Source organism: Dipodomys ordii, unplaced genomic scaffold, assembly GCF_000151885.1.
Source record: "Dipodomys ordii isolate 6190 unplaced genomic scaffold, Dord_2.0 Scaffold11719, whole genome shotgun sequence".
NCBI classification, from domain to species: domain Eukaryota; kingdom Metazoa; phylum Chordata; class Mammalia; order Rodentia; family Heteromyidae; genus Dipodomys; species Dipodomys ordii.
In genome coordinates this window covers 61-2,346 of record NW_012278931.1, presented here as the reverse complement: position 1 = coordinate 2,346, position 2,286 = coordinate 61, and the positions used below count along the sequence as shown (strand labels likewise).

At 54.6% G+C, this 2,286-nt stretch overlaps 1 protein-coding gene across 1 annotated transcript; it reads right to left on the bottom strand.

Annotated features, from left to right (window-relative positions):
• Nucleotides 1-198: 198 nt before the first annotated feature.
• LOC106002484 (acyl-CoA dehydrogenase family member 10-like) lies at nucleotides 199-1,845 on the bottom strand. Its single transcript, XM_013037352.1, has 2 exons — nucleotides 1,690-1,845; nucleotides 199-1,024 (listed from the first exon to the last, which is right to left on the bottom strand). The coding sequence occupies exons 1-2, from the start codon at nucleotides 1,811-1,813 to the stop codon at nucleotides 813-815; spliced, it is 336 nt and encodes a 111-aa protein (XP_012892806.1). The 5' UTR covers nucleotides 1,814-1,845; the 3' UTR covers nucleotides 199-812.
• Nucleotides 1,846-2,286: the final 441 nt, after the last annotated feature.

Below are 2,286 nucleotides of genomic sequence, written 5' to 3'. Positions count from 1 at the left end.
TATCCCTCAGCTCTTCAGCTCAAGGCGAGCACTCTACCACTTGAGCTACAGCGCCACTTCCAGTTTTCTGGTGGTTTATTGGAGATAGGAGTCTCATGGTCTTTCCAGCCCGGGCTGGCTTTGAACCGCGATCCTCAGATCTCAGCCTCCTGAGTAGCTAGGATTACAGGCGTGAGCCACCGGCGCCCGGCTTGATGGAACTCTTATCCTTAGCAATAACTCTCCCTTGCATAGACTTCCAGCCTCCGAGGGCCACAGCACATTATGTTTTTGGAACATGCTGGAAGTAGGAGGGCAGTCCAGGGCCAGATGCTGGAATCCAGATGCAGGTAAAGAAGCAAGCAAGATGGGTTTACCCTGGCATTGGGTTTTGATTGTTTGCCAGTACTGTGGTTTAACTCAGGGTCTTGCACTTGCCTTAGCTGGCATTCTACCATTTGATCCATGCCCTTGGCCTATAAGTATGCTGGTTACTTGGAAGATGGATTCTCACAGACGTTTTGCCTTCGGCTAACACTGAACCTCGATCCTCCAGACCTCAGTCTCCTGAGTAGCTAGGATTATAGGTGTGAGCCACTGGCACCCAGTTTGGCATCAGTTTCAGCCATGTACCAGGAGGAATACAAACGGCTCTGAGCAGGCTGTGACTCTTTGGGGCTGAGAACCTCTCCATTAGCTGCCACAGAGCCTGGCTTTCCGTCTGGTCGCCTGGACAGAGTGGGGCCTTTCTGCTCTGAGTGGCAAAGCAGCAGATGCAGAGGCAAGCTGAGGACCCAGCTGCTGGGAAGCACATCATCACCTGGCTCCAATGGTTAGTCTGCTCTCAGAAAAGGCGGGCAAGGGGTACTCACGCGGGCTTTCATGAGAGCCAGGGCCCTCTCTGAGAACCCGATCAGCCTCATGCAGTGATGGATCCGGCCAGGCCCCAGCCTGCCCTGGGCGATCTCAAAGCCACGGCCAGGGCCCAGGACTATGTTCTCCTTGGGCACACGCACACGCTCAAATAGGACTTCACCATGGCCACCTGAAACACCAAACACACCACCATGAGCCGCAGTCCATCCTGGTTCCCTTCACTGTTTCTCTCTAGCCTCGGCCCAGGTGCTCAGTTGGCAACATTCCTGCCAGGGGCGGGGGCAGGGGAGCCGGAAGGAACCATTAAAGATGATGGATTCACTGATTTATGGTGACCCGTTTGCGCATTTGGCCACTTGTCCATGCAAACATAATGAAGGCAGCTGAGGCTGAAACTTCGTAGTTATGTGCTCGCCACTGTAATGACCCTGAGACACCACCTCTCACACTGTGGGGGGATCTGATGGGGGCTGCCACCTCCCTGTAGATTGCAGTGCATGCTGGAACCTGGCCAGGAGGGCAGCCCTGCCCTGCCCTGCCCTGCCCTGCCCTGCCCTGCCCTGCCCTGCCCTGCCCTGCTTCCTTATGTCAGACTCACAGACGCATGCTCCTCCTCTCACTTTCCAAGAGGCAATGCATGCAAATACCATGCAAATGCATCTGAAATCTGGTCCATGGCTGGCCTTCACTATGGAAATACAATGCAGAGCAACGTGGCACTCCCAATACCATCAGACCCGTACCTTAGGCAGGTCCTGAATTTGAGCAAGGGCCGCCAAAGCTGTTCCCAGCATCAGACCCACACTTGGGGTGACCGGCCCTGAGAGGTCTAACCTGGAGCATCATCGAGCCCATACACTGTCAGAGGCCGGATGACCTGTATCCCGGGGGTATCCATGGGAACCAAGATCACGGACTGCTGCTGGTGCCTAGGAGCCTGCGGGTCTGTTTTCCCCATAAACACACAGAGTTGGCAGCGAGGATCCAGGATGCCTGCCAGGAGAGGAGAAACAGGCCCCGTCAGCTGCCGCCAGGGCCATCAAGGCAAGACAAGCTCTGTAAGACGTCAGGGATGAGCGAGTGTGCAGAAACTGGACCACAGGTGAGCTCTCGGGATGGGAGCATGGCTCATATGGCAAGAGCACCAGGCAAAGCTCTGGTTCAGTCCCAGTACTGAGGGAAAACAAAACAAAACTGGGTTTGTCCCAGTGAGGCGTGAATCCAGCATAACAAGATTATAATCATCACAGATACTATTAGTTTTGCTCTCCGCACTTTGCTGCTCCCATAGTGTAAACAATGGCACTGGCATATGCCTGGGGCCGGGCGGAACTTGACCTCTGGGTTCCCACTGGCCACCCAGAAACTGGTCACTCTCAGAGTCCTAGTGTAGGTGATAATCTCTGCCTTCTTTTTTTTTTTTTGTCGGTC

Coding starts and splice junctions, on each gene's coding strand:
- LOC106002484 (XM_013037352.1), bottom strand. CDS start 1,813: ATGGGGAAAACAGACCCGCAGGCTCCTAGGCACCAGCAGCAGTCCGTG. Junction 1,025..1,689: donor TGGGCTCGATGATGCTCCAG/GTTAGACCTCTC, acceptor TTGGTGTTTCAG/GTGGCCATGGTGAAGTCCTA.